The 16,073-nt window shown below is 39.5% G+C and overlaps 1 protein-coding gene across 1 annotated transcript in view; it reads right to left on the bottom strand.

Moving 5' to 3' along the window:
- The window catches only part of TMEFF2 (transmembrane protein with EGF like and two follistatin like domains 2), a 752,439-nt gene that overhangs the window by 73,003 nt on the left and 663,363 nt on the right, over nt 1-16,073 (bottom strand). The window contains exon 8 of the mRNA XM_069225869.1: nt 6,994-7,117. Within this exon, the coding sequence (XP_069081970.1) occupies nt 6,994-7,117 (124 nt within the window). The remainder of the gene's footprint in view (nt 1-6,993; nt 7,118-16,073) is intronic.

Raw genomic sequence — 16,073 nt, 5'->3', positions numbered from 1 at the left:
GCATCCATCCATCTGTTCATTTGCTACAAAGGTACCATCTTTGTTTTACGTGTGTTTTTTCTTGTTTACACATGGAAGCTGAATTGGGGCTTCTTCCAGTGGACACGAGAGGGGAGAAAATATTCCACTGAGTTCAACCAGTGGCACCATGACTCCCTTCAGTTACTGCCACCCCACATGGAGTTACAGTGCATGGCTGGCTCACTTACAGTGAGTATGAAGGAACCTAGAATGTGAAGATCATCGGAGATCGAACTATCATGGCAATTTTGAAACTGACATGGCACTAATGCTTTTCTCAGTGGTGCAACAAATGTGGATCCTTGTGTGACAAATAGACCTCTAGACAGAAATGAATTTGTAAACTCACTTGATTTTGAAAAACATAGAAGGGCACTTTACTAGCGAAATGATTATGGAAATGGGCATTGCAAAGTGAGTCTTGACATGTTTGTGGGGATTTTCATAATGGTGCTTTAAATAATAAATCTTGCACCCCAAATTGGACACATGAGTTGGCTTGATGCCTTGATGTGTAATGAATTACGGCTGATAAAAGAGGAAAATGTCACAGCAATGGTGGATTTCTTGCTTGGGCAATGCATATAGACAATGACATTGCAACAATGAACTACATATTTGGAAAATCAATGTAGAATCTAGTATTGCAACAGTGGTTCACATAGTGGTGCACAAAATGTTGAAAACTACATGGAAGAAAGGGTGACTTTAAGCACAATTCTAGAATGTTCGAGAAGCACAGGTTGGCTCATTGAACATATTAGCTGCACTTAGGAATTTTGAGCAGCATCATTATTTTATTGATAACACATTTAATTATTTGAAAATTTTGATTTGATCTTTGTAAGAATAACTGTATTATTAGTTGAAACAGGTGGAAGCCCTACTGAAACACAGTAAAATGTAATAAATTATTTGACACCAAAATGACAAAAATCAAATCAGTAGAACCAGAGTTATGCATTTGAAAAGTAGTTTTTATTAAAAACTAGTGCCTAAAAGATCAAAGTGCCAACCACGGCCATCTAGTGTGGATGACCTTAATGGAGTGCGGGTCAGATACAAGAAGTGGATTGGGTCCAGTTGGCGCTTAACTTAGGAAATTTTGAAGAAAAAGTTGTGGGAAGGAAAAAACTGCAGTGGAGTTTTCTACTTTCGGACTTAGTATCTTTTTTGGAAGAAGAAAATTTTAAGGAAGACGAGGCAGGAGGCTGAAGCCGATGAGAGTTCCAGGAGGCCGGATACCCCTTTGGCAAACAGCTGAAAAAGATTTGCTGCTGCTTAGACAAAAGCAGCAGGCGATTGGTAATGCACTTGGGCAGACAGACAAGAAGGCTAATCCCGGTCTTCTCTAAGTTCTCAGACCAGTTTTAAGCCTAAAGTTTTCCAAGTCACAAGTTTTGGATTTTAGCTACCTTGCCAACTTTATCACCACCGTCAAGGCCAGGACTGGAGCAGCACCACTTCAGGGTGGGGAAGGGTTAGGACTCACTCAGGCTGGGTCCAGGTGCAGGTTCAAGATGGTGGGAGCCTGTTATGTCCTTGTGACTGAACAGGAGGTCAGCAAATTAGCCACTGTAGTCACTCTGATCGTCCTTGGTTCAGGTGATGAAGCAGGGCTCAAAAGGCAGGGCAGGCCTCCGAGGGTTCAAGGCAAGTTTCAGGCAGCAAACCAGTCCTTCTAGGAGCAGCAATGCAGTCCTGGGGAGTACACAGAAGGCCACAGCATCAGGCAGTCCCCTGAAAGTCCATCTGCAAGTCAAGAGTGAACTGAAGAGTGGGTCTGCAGGTCCTATTTTTATGTCTGGTGCCTTCTTTGAAGTAGAAGTGTCTATTGATTCCCTTTGAAGTTCATGATGTTTCTTGACTCTCCTCTTCAGACTACAGGCTGGGTGCAGGCACAATGCAGTGGTGACAGGTCTTTTGCATGACAGCAGAGAACAGCCTACTCAGTTGCAAGTGGGCTATACCCCGCTCAGCCCTATCCTGTTAGTTGGTAGACCATTCAGGCACACCTAATCCTGCTATTGTGTGAATATCTGGGAGGAATTAACAAAGTCCAACTGCCAATTACATACAGCCATGTGATCTAGGACAGGTTGAAAGCACCGAATAGAAAGGTCAGGAAAATTCAAACTTACAATTTCAAAGACGCCAAACATAAATGCTTACCTGTTCCTTATCAAAAGTTAGCTCTTATTAAATACAAAAAAGCTACCCAATGTAATCCTATAACACAGGTAGGCCTCAAAGTAGTGAAAAATTAATTTAGGACATTTTCACTACCAGGATATGTAAATCTTTAAAGTACATGCCTAATCTTTTAAATACAATGAACCCTGTACTGGGGCCTAACTGAGGGGTGACATAAATTGAACAAAAGGGGAGTTTAAGGCTTGGCTAGGGGGTTATATTGCCAAGTTGACTTGGCAGTTTAAAACTGAATTCAGGGTGCAATGGCAGGCCTATGACATGTTTTAAGGGGCTACCTAAGTGTGTGGCAAAATAAGTGCTCCAGACCAACTAGTAGCATTTAATGTCCAGGCCCTCAGTATAGAGTATACAATTCTACAAGGGGATTGTAAGTACAATAAAGATGCCAATCAGCTGTAAGAACTTGTACCATGTTTAAAAGAGTGCACATGCACTTTAGCTCAGATTAGCAGCAGTAAAGTGCACAAAGTCCTAAAGCCAATAAAACCAAATTCAATTTGGTGAAGGCAAAATGTTTGAGGGTGACCCTGCAGAATGGGCCAAGTCGAATAGTAACAGTATTCCAGATTTAGATTTGTCCACCACCCTAGCTGACTCCTCTTAAGTGCCAGTTCCTGTCAATCCACAGAAAGTATGCTGTGCAGCTTGGTCAAGATGACAGTTCCCCACACCACACTTTCAACATCCTTTTCTTTATTTTCAAAAACAAAATCCCAAAGTGGGATCTTGTTTTTGAAAATAAAAAAGCAACGACCCCCACACTATGGGAGTTTTCTCCTATGGCAGGAGAGGTCATTAAAATGGTTGTGCTTTCACTTACCACCACATTTTAGATGGTGCTGTGACAAAGTAAATACTGGTCATTTGGATGCCCACTCTAAACAAGGTAAGCAGACAAATGTCAGTCCGGCTCTCAGAGGAGAATATCAGCATAGAAGACGGTGCATTCTCCATCGCTGACATACTTAAAATATGCCCAACTCTAAATGAGGCGGGTGGAACTTCACTTTGGTGGAGAGAGTACTAAATCATTCTCTATGTTATCAAACGTTTTGACTTGTAAAGTATGTACAGACATGCAATTATGTATGATTATGATGTTGGACTAAGGGAATGTCCTGTATATGTTTGTGTATACCCATATCGGCACTGTAACAGTTTTGTAGATGCTCTAAATAGGGTGGACTTCCTGATGCTTGAGGCTGAATTTCCTGTGGGGCATTGTCCTCCACCATTTTTTTGACTACCAGTAGATCTTCTACGTTTCACACAATGGAGTTGAAAAGCAGAACTATGCATTGGTATGCGTATACTCAGGTAGGCTGATGCATCAAAGGTAGGATTTGTGTGTTGGGCATACCTTCATCATTTTGTGACTGCTGGTGGAAGCTCCACAGCTCTAAATGAGACATGGCAGAGTGTGAAAACCGTCATTATAGGTTGCTTTTCTCATTGCAAGAATCTCTACCTCATACCTTCTGCAATACTTTAAAATATGCCGAAGGGGTTGAAGGTTTTAAGGATGTATACTGTTAAAATTCCGATTCATGTTGGTGTTTTCCTCAACCCCATAACACAGTGCTCCAGAAGATGAACAACTGCCCATCTCTCTGACCCACAATGTACCACTCAGGTGAGCTGCAAATATTATTTACATCTTTTAATAATTTACAGGTTTTGATGAAGCACCGCATGCCACGTTTGTGCCACATTTAAATGACACAAACAAGCAGAGGAATAAAAGATCATTAAGCGAGGATACAAGAAAGTATAAAAAGTTCATTACACAGCCTTGGTGCAGAGGAGGTATGGCTGAGACCCTGTTCAGGTTATTATGTATATGTATGTTCTTTAAAACACCAAAGGTTGTGTTGAGCTATCATGTGATGTAATTGTGCACAAATAAAGACTGAATTAAATTGTATTACTGAATGTGTGAGGGAAAAGCCTTTCACTGTGGAAACCCATGTGTCATACATCAGTCTTAGAAATGGATTGGCGGTGGAAATGTAATCATAATGTAAATGGACTGTGATGAAGTCTATGTTTGGATCTTCTATGTCAAGTTTGATACCAGTGATGTTGGAGCGTAGATGAGAGATTTTTTCTTGAGTCTTAAAGGAAGAGAAATAAAATGTAAGTGCAGAGCTCAGTACATAGAATGATCTGCCACAAACTATTTTGAAAGTAAGTAATCAGATGGTCAGTAGGTTTTGTAAGACCAGTATCATGCATGTTGATGGCTGGTAGAGCTTGAAGACTTTATGTAGGATGCATGGTAACAGTGTAATAAAGCTGCTATACTTTTGAAATGTCCCCAGTGACCTTTTGCCTCAATTTTCCAGTAGCAGAATGTAATCTACCTTGAATACTTTCACAAATACACAGACTTTGCATTATAAAACAATGCATGCTTAATGGTTAATAACAAACTGAAATAGTATTGGGAAAAACTCAGCTGAAAGTGAAACTCGGTACAAAGATTAATCGTAAAAAAGAAAAACAAAATAACATGTAATTTGGGTACTTGAAATTGTAATTAGAAGTTATAGAAAGTTTTAGGCATGAGGTAACCCATGGTTACTGGCAACTATTGGAGCGTATGGGATTTAATGTTGGATGAACCAATACAACTAGCCTGTGTGGGAAGATAAGCTTTGGCCTACCAGTTCACTCAATAATGAAAAATAATTGACAAATCCACTCAACTCAATAGAATTTGGCCAAAACACATGCTCTGTGTGACGACCAGGCCCTTATCAAATTGCTAAGGCTGCACACTAATATCTGTACCCCCTATGATGTAGAGGTTATAAACATTATTCCTCCAAGAAAGTTAGCTCCTTGTCCTCCACTAAATTTATTGCTGGTGCAAGGAATAATTACCTTTGTCCACTTAGTGTGAACCCCTACTTGCAATTAACCTTTGCTATTATGACACCTAATGATAAAAAATAAACGTTTCAATCTGTCTGAGTTGTGGTTTTAAGAACAACCCTTTCCAAGAAGGGAGGACACTCTCAACCAAAACATACAGCTCTGTTCCACTCATCTGAGGAATCCAAGCAAATAATGGGGAGTCATTCTCTGCCCTGCAGAGGCGGGCAGGTAAAGTAGGGAACCATGCAAGCAGTGTTTTCTTTTGTTTTTTTCGTATGCCTGCTTTTTCAGCGGTTAGTTATGGGACAGACACCGTCAACAATAGAAGTACTTATCAAAAATGTTTAACGTCTTCCTTTTGGGTTCCACCCTTTTGTAGAAACGTAGAAAATAAAATTCATCCAAACGCCTAAATGCTGGATTACTCGACACTTGCTTTTGCGTGGTAAAATGCTTCAAAAACAGATGGAAACAACCGAAATATTATTGATCGCTATATATATTTTATGAGCATGTATTTGAAAAAAAAAGTAGTAACTGTGAACAGAATCCACTCTAAAGAAAATTGCATACATCTTTGTATTATTTCGTCTTCAATGACTACCTGAAATTATTCGAGATTCAGTTTCAGGTTTTTGTAACTTTTAAAAAAAGCTCAAACTGCAATAGTTTATCAATAGCTTGGGAGTACAATCAAGGAAACAATGACTGAAAACCAAACAGCTCACTTTGTCTTAACAAGTACCACTGTCACATTCTAGGAGCATCATGCACTTGGGAGACTGCATCGTGGTTATTGAGAACCAGCCCCCCGTTTGTACACATCTTTGATGACAAATGTAACACAGGAAGGGAGGTGTCCAATGAGGAGCCAAAGGACAATTTTCAGAGCTCTTAAATAGTACCAGGACACACAACCAAATGTTTCTAGTTAGGCCACTGTCAACAGCAACAACGTGTCTGTGTAATAGAGAAAAAGCCTTAGTGACACAATCACATCAGTTTTCTAAGTCTGAAGTTCCTTCTTACAAAGCGTACATCATTACCAGGCTAGTGCTAGGTTCATTTTATCACTTATTCTTACTATGTAAGCAAGGGCGCAGGCTATATGAATGGCTAGAACAGGCTCCACATTGTCAGATGTATGACAGATATTGGCGGTTCTCTAATTTTGTAGGGTGGCACAAGGTTCTTTTTCCTGATAAACGCAGACACAGCCTTCGACAGAGCAAGTATAAACGTGTTTGTAATACATTTCACAAACAAGTTTCGATTTATGAACAAGTTAAGCAAGTAACCTGGCTCACTGAATGTTAGAAGATTGAATTAGGTACCCAGAAATGTGTTATTTGCGGCGCACTGGTGGTGTTCCCAAGTGTGGCTGATGGATACTTTAAGATGCAGAATAGAAGTGCTCACCTTATTTCACACAAACATGCTATCAAAATCAACCCACCTTTTGCACAGGGGTGCATCAGGGATAATTCAAAGGAAAGGGGGCAATTGTTCATTTTCCACCACAATAAAGTATTTTTTTAAATTGTGTCATGTTAAAATAAACTATTCTGTTTCCACCCTGCAAGCCCCGTGGGAGGGACCAACACATTCTGAAAAAAACATGGAATATCTATTCCAAATATCGTTATTCAGTGCTGTCATTTTTTATTGCATGCCTCACATAGATCCACCTTTCATAGAGATGCACCCCCTTCACTATCAATTTTGCTGAGCTTATTAGGACGTTTTTTGTTTTTAAAGTAAAGAGGTAGCATTTCCCACGATGCAAACACAAGGCCAATTATTTTCTTCGGTGCTGCTGGTCACTAGACAGCCTAATCTACCAGTCACCTTCACACGATTAATATAAGGAGTTATTACCTGCAAGACGGCTTGAGCATGTCAATAGAATGTTCACACTTTCCATGTACGCAGTAGTCGTTGTAGTGTTCGGGGCAAGGGATATAAAGTCCCCTGACACTTTCCTCCAGTTTGTTTGCATTCTCTGTGGAGGACAGAAAGGGAAGCTTGTAAATCACTGTAAGGAATGTCAACATACTTGCATGTGAAAGCAGATAAGATTGAACAGTTACATACAATGCACCGCCCTCCAACTATCCCTTAAATTACTTGATCCAAGTAAGCAAGCAGTATTATTCGATCTGCAGCCCACGGCTGTGATTCGGAGAGACCTAAATGTCCTATATTTACCAACAAGGCTTTATCAACATCAAAGTCAACTTTCTTGATGGCTTTAGTTTAATTAAAGTTGAAGACGTCTTCAGATTTATGTGTATTGCTCTTTTATTTCTTTAGGTTGTTGTTTATTTCAGAAGTTCCAGAAATCACTATTGACAGCTCAGTTGAGGCATCATGCATCCCTGGCAAATTGATGCTTATAAGGCAATAGCTGGTTCTTACTTTAATTCACATAGCTGAGAGCTGAACAGTGGAGCATTGTGGAGATTTTTAAAAGATATGCCTATCCAATTAAACTTTTCTTCAAATGTAACATATTTGTATAGGACTACTATCTTCAAATTATCACCATTATCAATAAAACAAAGATAATCAACAAAAACAGCAGTGAAAAATTAATAACAATCACAGTCACCAAAAACGAATGAATGTATGGGTATATATTTCCACCAAATCTAGCTGGAAAGCCAGTGAGTGACTCACAATAAGGTGGTCTTGGATGTGATTTCAGATTTCGTGCTGGACTGGTTGATTGTCACCTCTCTCCAGTGCTGAGCTTTTATAGGCAGTGTGAGCTGGGAGACTGCTTATCATCTGGGGAAGAGGAGGTTCTTGGGGAATTGTGTATTGAACTCTTTTCTGAACTGCAAGAATAAATATCTGCATGATAGCAACCAATCAGTGACATAGGTGTGGACATTCTTGATGAAATTGTGGCTAATTGTGGACAATCTGTGTTACAACGTGAACATTCCGGGTGGTATTCCGGTTTTCAAGGTGCCTCAAAGAAGTATTTTCTAGTTTTTATGTTGACATCCTGGCTAACCGTGCCATTATAATGTCTCAACCATGCCATACTCTCAGCCTTCTTGGCTGCATTTTAATTGACCCTGGCATAATAGTGGCCAATCCATACAAATGTGTGGTAAATCGGGCTATATGAAAAATGGACATGATAGGGAGAAGCTATGCATGTATGACAGTGGTATATTAAAGTAATTTTGCAAATTGACATTTGTGAAATGACATTCTACAATTTGGGGACTAAGATGTATTTAAACATGAAAATCTGTTAATGGAGGACAAAGAGTTGTTTGCAAGATACTACACAGCATTTTGCAGACGTATCCAAAATAAAAATGTTGTATGCACAAACTAAATGAGCACATAGAACACATAAAAAATAACGACTTTGAATACAAATTGCCTCATTACGACCTGGGTGGATGAGATACTCTGTCACAAACGTGACAAATATCCCGCCCGCCATTTTACAAGTTCTATAGGATATAATGGAACTTGTACTACGACGGACGGAAATCCGTCACGTTTGTGACAGAGTATCCCATTCGCCAAGGTCGTAATCAGGCCCAAACTGTCTATCTTTCTGAAATACATTTGACGGTGATACTTAAGTGATAATTCATGCTGTGTTTATGACACTTACCCCTGATTCTGATTCGTAGGTTTTAGAGAGTATTTACTGCTTTGATTGTTAGTTAAGGACTCTAGTGGAGGCATTTCATCATCTGCACCAATAAAGATATAGCATTTGAAGGTATTATCATGACAGCTGTGTGAGCACTTAACATGGATGGGTGTCACCTGTCTTCTGTCTGGCACTGGGATTTAATTTGCAGTAGCTTTGCCATATAACCCAGTCAGACTTCTCTAGTTCTGCTCCACTGTCTACAGCCTCTGATATTAGATGTGCAAAATGTTCACCTTGCCCATTCCATGTACATAGGACTACGTGAAAGAAGCAAAATGAAAAATTAAATTCATGATGTTTACAAAAAGAATATGCCAAATATCCTTAAACTATTTGTTTGTAACTGCTTCTAATACATATAGCTCTTTTCCAAATTTTCAGGGAACAATATGCATCTACTATGTTTATTTGAGAACTATGATTCCCACCAGGACCTTTTAGAAGTGGTATGAATTGTCTGACTCACCACAACAGCATTAGAAAATTACATCAGACCACCTTCAGGTCATTATATTTTTACCTAATATATGTGAAAATTATGCTTCAAAGTGCATGATTTGGTCAAATTGAAAACATTTAGACTTGTTCACATTGCACTTCTTGGTCCTTCTCTTTCTGTCACCTACATTAACCAGCATGCTGCCCGCTCACACTCCTCTTGGAAAACTCATTGTCCCGAAAGGACTCCATGCTGCCAGTGTCCATTTTTGGGCTGATTCAAGCCCAGTGAAGGAATCTGGCACTCAACCTTAAGACCTAGACAACAGGCGTGCCTCCCACTTTGAGCTGATTGGAGCCCCCTATGGGAATCCAGCATATTTCCAGCTCATGTCAGTGCATTTCATACCATTGAAAACTCTTTCCTACACCAGTATTACCACAGATCCTCTTTCCACTTCTTTTTTACCATTCCCGCCTAGCCTGTTGCTGACCAGGGACCTCCTTTGGTAATGGCATTACCTTTCATAATCTAAGTACGGTCTCAAGAGTACTGCCTATGCCTTGAACTGGCTCACATTTATTTTTCTTAGCTTCCCTCTGATCCCCCTTTCTTTATTATTGTTTTAGCTCTCTGCCCGGCTAGTTGCGAGTCCAGATGATGATCCACCATTTTAACTGGGATCAAAACGCTGTCAACTTTAAAAACACAGACCTTATATGATTGTTGAGGGCTTGCTGTAATGTGTCGCGCCGTTCATGTTTTTGTTGATATGCATGTTGATCATGATTTATCACTTGAGTCTATCACCTCTACAAGGGGAAAAAGCACGTTTATTTTGCGCCAATATTTACTGTGCCCTATGTGTCTTGAAATTGTTTTTCATAAACTCCTTTGAATAAATGTTATTCATCATTTGGTTCTTTGCACCTACAGTATTGTTACTAGGAACTAGTGTGTTTTATTATAGTTAGTATCCCTGGTCCCCAGTGATCCATGACTCTCCCTTGCTGAAATATTAACACCAATTTCAAAGTTCACCAGCTATGAATGACTGAGTGTCCAATTTGAAAAGCACAACTTTCATTATTTGTTGATTACACCTACTGACAGGTTGATGCACAAAGGTGGATTTGTTTGGTTGTTTTGAGATATAAAATATTTTTGCTTTCAGCCAGTGTTTTTTTTCAAAATGACAATGGTCCTGAATCTTCCCAAACAATAGTATTTTGCAAAAACCATGATGAACAAAAAAGCCAAAAAGAAAACATGCATTTGCAAAGCCAAAAGACTGGCATCCAGCATCAAACAAATTGGCTCTGCCCGTGCTTGTTTTACATTGTTACCACTAAGATCATATTCGACCTCAGACCGATATTATATGCAGTCTTATCAGTGATGTCACTCTAGGGTGGCATTTGTAATATTAATTGTAAAGAAAGCAATGCTAGCTTCATGACGACCTCTCAAAATTTGATTTCCATGGCATTTATGTGTATTTGCTTGATAACCGTGATGTGAATTTGCCCGATGTTTATATTTTAATCAAGCATATAACTAAGTTACCAAGCTATGCACTTGAATGTTAGGCTTTGGTGTATCTGTATCGTTCATAATTGCTGCATTGATGATGAAGAGAGGCCACGCTCTGTGTAAAGCGTGCATTGCATTGTGCTACAGGGAGCAAGCACTTGTACCTTGCTTTTCTGCTCCTCTGCCTTTGAAAACAGTGATGGCTAGTGGTGTAATTTACATCAAACTATCCTCCGAAAGACTGTAATAAAGGCAGTGATCTTACCTTTCCAGAAACCATATCTTGCTTACAAGATAATTGTGCTAAACTTTGAAGTCACAATTTACTTCAAATTGATGCTATCATGACCCAAATAAATCAAAGTTGTGAATTATCAGAAAAAAACGTAAGCATTATCTGTTTCGTGTGCTTGAATTTACCCATGTTTTTCTACCGACACTTTTTCTTGGATAGTAAGCGCAATTTTTTCAATATATTCCTGCTTCACTGCTCAAAAATATAGACAGTCCTAAATCCTAAAAATAAACAGATTCATTCATCGTACATTACGACATGTATCTTATACAATGTTTAATGATAGTGCGCACCTGGCTTTATGCAAAATGATGCTTTCATTCAAATGAAGAGATTAGCAGTAATTCGAATGAAAAGAATAGCTGTAATTCGAGTCCTCATTTTAATCCTGGATTACAAATACTACAAAATGTCGGACTTTTACTATGGATACATGTTGTGGTGAAATACTGCAATATTCTGAGTTTTACAGCATGGAAAGTGAGAAATCATGCAGAATTCCCCCGATATTTCAATTTTTGAGGTGCAGAACCCAGGTTGTGAGGGTAATACCACGATAGGTAAATACACCATCTTGCGGTATCAGTACGTCATGCGAACTGTTACCTCAGCCAGTACCAGGACACTTGTATTTACAATTGTAAAACTAAATGCCAATTCACTTTCTGCTACATTGTGCCATGGACCTTGCATGTCCCGTAAGGCAAAAACAATTCTGACTGCATTGACTCAGACAGCATTTGTGCAAAGTCGAGTCTTAATTTGAGTAAATTGTTTTCCAGCGGGGACAACCACCTCACTAGATATTTACCGAACTCAGGAGAGTGAAAAACAGAGAGCTCGGAAAGATGGATGAAGAGAAAGATTGCAAAACCGACACAAAGGGACAGGAGTGAGATAAAGGGGGCAAGGAGTGTCTAGTACTGAATTAAAGAGGCATAACGTGCATTTAAGACTACTAGCATTGGCATTTGGCGTGCTGATGTTTAATTGCCCTGGCCGCGGGCTTCTGAGCAGAGCTTTAGGCGCCGGCACTTCTACTCTCACAAATTAAGCACCGGCAAAGCCAATGCAAACATCTATTTCAATTTCTTAATGATTATAAATCTTGTACCCTCCTAAAATCTTTCTAATTGAATATGACTTCCTAGTTGCCCAAAGGGGACAAGGACGTTGTGAGTGGCTTGATTATTAGCCTGAGTTTCCCAAGCTATGCACTTTCTTGCATCTTTAAATTTCAAATAAATGTACATAATGAAAAAATGTTATTTTGAGTTGTAAATTATGAAGTTCAATGTCATTAGGTAAAGTATTTAAATTCAGAACAGATAGTTTTTTTTTCTCTTCGTTGTATTGACTTGATTTTGTTTTCTGGACCCCTACAGTTACTCTAGGCGGCATCTCAACTGTTTTCGTATTTGGCTGCGGCTAATGATGTGTCTAACAACTGATCAAAACAATTCCAGTGGAATGGTTTTGCACTTCTGATCTGACCTCGACACTTTTATTTTTTATTTTTTTAGGAAGAAGCTCGTTTGCATGCTTCTTTTGTAGTACTGCTACTTAAAAGAGGATTACCTTTTTAATAGGAAACGTTATGGTTTTTTTTGCAGGCCAGACCATTTGAGGTTTTGTAAATGCAGGACTGATCACTGATTTCTGGTGTCCCACAGTCTAAAGGTGTTGTATCTCAATTGGCATTTGCCTTTGGGTCTAGTGACTGTCAGTGAGCCCAGGGGAAGGTTAAAAGTACGGATGGTGGCGCAGATGTGCATTTTCACCCGTGCCTACCTCTGCTCTAGCTAGGAGCTTAATTTCCTGTTTCACGCTCCATTAATATGATTGTCTTTTACAGCTCATTTAAAACAAACGCCATTTGGCTTTGTAAGGGGTTTTATCCACAACAAAGCAAGTTCTCTTAAGTAAGATGTCTTTTGTTATATTGGTGTAATGAATTCTTGTTGTCACTTCTGAAGCCCCTTGTCAATGATGGTGTTTAAATGTTCAAATATGAAGACTATAAGGGTAGGTCCCAACCAGTAGAAACTTTCAAAATTGACATTAAGAACAATAAGAACAATACACCCTTTTGAGACTATTTTTCATAATCCAAAATGGTTATCTGCTATATCCACATCTAGGGCATCCTGGACCCCGAAAGCTTTACTACCAATTTTCTAAAAGTACAAAAGGAGGGACTCTTTAGAAGGCATTTAAAAATGGAGCAAGCAAAGCATCTCTGCTAACACTTTATTCAGTGTTTCTTCAAAATGCAGGCCAGAGTTCTAAAAGGATCTATCCATACTGGTGAGATAAGTGAACATGCTTTAAATTAATGTTGGGATTGTAATCAGAATGTAACTTGGTAAGAGTTGGCTTTCCCGATTTGCCCTACTTTTTGGGAAGCAGATACTCATCGTGATCCCATTACAACACCACCAACTAATTTCTTTTGAAATGTCAAGTCATCACCCAGGTTTCAACCACTTTAGCCAATTAAATTATTAGAAGGCATGGAGGAGGGACAGAAAGAGTCCTTTCTAAAAAAAGACACTCCTGAATGTTGTCCAGGCAGAGTTTTAAGAGACAGCATATGGGGCAGTATCTTTGTTGGCATTATTATTGGTCTTTTTTTTCTGTTTTCAGGACTATTCACAACAGAATCCTTCTGTTGAGGCTGGTACAGAATGATAATTATGGGCCAACCTTCCACAGCGGAAGGACCTTCTTCGTAAATGAGAACAAGTACTAACATTCAGTAACCTTTCTGTAAATCCTCTTGCTCTGTGGCCATCTTTCTTTAGTCTCATGCCTCTGATTAAACGGTTTCACTATTCTGCGACACGTTTTTACAAATACACGAAAGCTAATCAACTGCAATTAACATAAAGCTGAACAATATTAAATCATCCTGACAAATATTTTCTAACTCCCTAATGGGACTCGATGCTGGCTACCACGCTGAAGAGGAATGCCTCCAAAATAGTAATAAAGGGGGCCATTATCTGAATACTGTCCTGCTACAAAGTGGCTGGTCTTCTTGTCTGCTGCCCCAGCCAGTGGAACAGGTGACACATGTAGGTCTCATATTGAACAGTGATGTCAGTATATCTCTGCAAGATGTTACTTAAAACGTTTTGTGTCTTAAACTCTTACTTTTCTTTTCGTCTAAGTTACGAGAACTGCGCTCCCTAGTGATCTCCAGAATTGACTACACTGTCAGTATTTACCTGGGCATAACTCTTTATCTTGCAAACCATTTTAGGCACATACTGAATGCAGCAGCTGAGCCTTCTAATGTACTTTGATCATAGTCACTATGTGCTTAGTCTTTGCACTGTCTGTCTATGCCATGTCCCAGTCAATTTGTTCTGCTTATGTATTGCATCAAGCCTATAACAACTGTTTAGCATATTTTCTCACTCTAAAATGTCTACGTTATCACCAAGTACTTTAAAGGAGAAAATTGTTCACGACAGTTCACAGCACAGGCAAATTACCCCTGGAACAGCCTCCAGCCCATACGTGAGCAATCCAGGGCCATGTTGCTTAGAGTACTCTTTGCCCAAGTATAGAACATTCACACTCCGTATTAGACAAAATGTACATCTGAAGCTTTTGCACTATGAGCTTTTTTTTACCAACCAAGAGATCAACCAAACAATTTTAACAAGATTCTTTCAAACAGTATTTTAGAAAGAAAAGGCATGGACTGCATTGAATGCATTCTTCTCTGCCCTTGCCAGTAAGTTTCTGCTTTCACAGGTCTGGGTCTGCAGTCTAAGTGAGGCTCAGAGAAACGTGATAAGAGAGGGAAGTAGCACCCACGTGGTAAAAGATACAATTAGATTGTATATTTTGATCCCTCTACGATTTACTTGGAAAAAGCAATTCCATATAAAGACACACCCTTGATTCTTTAGAAAGTCGATATTGGGTTGGGAAGCAAGATGGCGAATGCGTAACAAGGCGAGCAAAATGCTCCTCTCCTGTCCCTGTAGTAGCTGTAGTGTTGCAAACGTAAGGGTCACCCCCAAACCTTTTGCCTTCCTCCTCTTCTTTTTTCTGACCTTATTTTTGCCCGTTTTATGACTCTGCCCACTTTACCACTGCCAACCAGTGCTGAACTGCATGTGCTCTCTCCCTAGACACATGGTAACATTGGCTCATACTCAATTGGCATAATTAATTTAGTTGTAAGTCCCTGGTAAAGTGCACTACATGTGCCCAGGGCCTGTAAATTGAATGCTACTAGTGGACCTTCAGCACTGGTTGTGCCACCCACATACGTAGCCCTTTAACCATGTCTCAGGACTGCCACTGCAAGGCCTGTGTGTGCAGTTTCACTGCCACTTCGACTTGGCATTTAAAAGTACTTGCCAAGCCTTAAACTCCCCTTTTTTACATGTATGTCACACCTAACATAGGCCCTAGGTAACCCATGGGGCAGGGTGCTATGTAGGTAAAAGGCAGGACATGTACATGTGTGTTTTATATGCCCTGGTAGTGGAAAACTCCTAAATTAATTGTCCACTACTGTGGGGCCTGCTCCTTTCATAGGATAGCATTAGGACTACCCTCATATACTGTTTAAGTAGTAGGTTCTGATCAGAAAGGTGTAACCAGGTCATATATAGTATGGCCAGAATGGCAATAGAAAATCCTGCTTATTGGTGAGGTTGGATTTTATATTACTATGCCAACTTTTAGAAAGTGAGCATTTCTCTGCATTTAAAATCCATCTCTGCCTTACAGCCTGTCACCAATCAATGTATGGGCTGGGCTGGTTGACAGCTTCCTTCAGCATTCCACCCAGACAACCACAAACACAGGACACTCAATTTTCAAGTTTATTTTATTTATGATACGGACCTCCCATGGAGGTCATCATAAAACAAACATATAAAAATACAACCATAAAAGTGAGAAAAAAAAACCTTCACAGAGAATTTACATTACCCATTTTTAAAGAAAAAAATAAGAATTTGATAAATAAGTTAATT

Source organism: Pleurodeles waltl, chromosome 3_1 (assembly GCF_031143425.1).
Source record: "Pleurodeles waltl isolate 20211129_DDA chromosome 3_1, aPleWal1.hap1.20221129, whole genome shotgun sequence".
NCBI lineage: Eukaryota > Metazoa > Chordata > Amphibia > Caudata > Salamandridae > Pleurodeles > Pleurodeles waltl.
Note: the sequence above shows the minus strand (reverse complement) of the source record. Positions and strands in the feature narration are given on the sequence as shown.